This window comes from Diaphorina citri, unplaced genomic scaffold, assembly GCF_000475195.1.
Source record: "Diaphorina citri unplaced genomic scaffold, Diaci psyllid genome assembly version 1.1 scaffold20432, whole genome shotgun sequence".
In the NCBI taxonomy this organism is placed as follows: domain Eukaryota; kingdom Metazoa; phylum Arthropoda; class Insecta; order Hemiptera; family Psyllidae; genus Diaphorina; species Diaphorina citri.
In genome coordinates, this window is record NW_007397782.1 from 1 (window position 1) to 909 (window position 909).

A 909-nucleotide genomic window follows, 5' to 3' on the forward strand; every position below is an offset into this window, starting at 1 on the left:
GGAGGAGAAAATAGAGAGCGAGAGATGGGGAGAGAGAGGAAAAGGAGGAGAGAGAGAGAGAGAGAGAGAGAGAGAGAGAGAGAGAGAGAGAGAGGAGGGAGGGAGAGAGAGAGGAAAAGGAGGAGGGGGGAAGGGGGAGAATAAAAGGAAGAGGAGGAGATGGAAGAGAGAGAGAGAAAATGGAGGAGGATGAGTAGGAGGAAAGACAGGCAAAATGGAGAGAGAGTAAAACAGAGAAAAGGACTAGGAGAGAGAGAGGGAGGGAAGAAAGAGGAGTGAGGTGAGACAAAAGAAGGGAGAAATACAGGAGAAAAGGAAGAAAGATAGGGAGAAGAAGATGAGCCTGAAAAAGTAAAAAGGAAGAAAGAGCCAAAGGGGAAGGAGGAGGAGGAAGAGGAGGAGGGAGAAAGAGAAAGAGGAGGAGGAGGAGGAGGAACGTCTTGTCCAATTGTCCGTCATGGGTTATTTCACCCCCAATATTATTAATATCGTAAAGAAATCGTAACACTGGTACAACACGCCCTGGACACATAAGACAAAATCCGGAATTCAGGGACGTTTTCCTCTCTAGGACTCTAGGGTTTTTTTCTTATTCTCAGTCCCCCTACTTATTTTTCAAGAGATTTGGTAGAGAGAACCGTAACTGCTGAGGTCTTATCGTCCTGAAAGTGAAGAGAGAAAGAAGACAGTAGGTGTAGGAGAAAGTCAGCCGATGACTTCGATAAGACAAAGAAAGACCGAAGGCCAAATTAAAGAAAGACCGAAAGGTCACATTACAAAAAAGGCCTGCGGCGCTATTAAAACAACATTTACGAGTATGTTCACTCTTCGCGGGGTGTTCCGCGGAAACATTGGAGTTTTGAAAAGTGTGCCTGGGTGGTAACAACAAAGATGAATTTTGAGAAGCAC

At 45.4% G+C, this 909-nt stretch overlaps 1 protein-coding gene across 1 annotated transcript; it reads left to right on the forward strand.

Moving 5' to 3' along the window:
* Nucleotides 1–51: 51 nt before the first annotated feature.
* On the forward strand, nucleotides 52–461 carry LOC108254213 (putative uncharacterized protein DDB_G0271982; the record flags this gene model as incomplete). The annotated part of the gene is made up of 2 exons (XM_017449211.1): nucleotides 52–117; nucleotides 377–461. Coding segments are annotated over 2 exons (151 nt in total), but the record flags the coding sequence as incomplete, so codon positions are not given.
* Nucleotides 462–909: the final 448 nt, after the last annotated feature.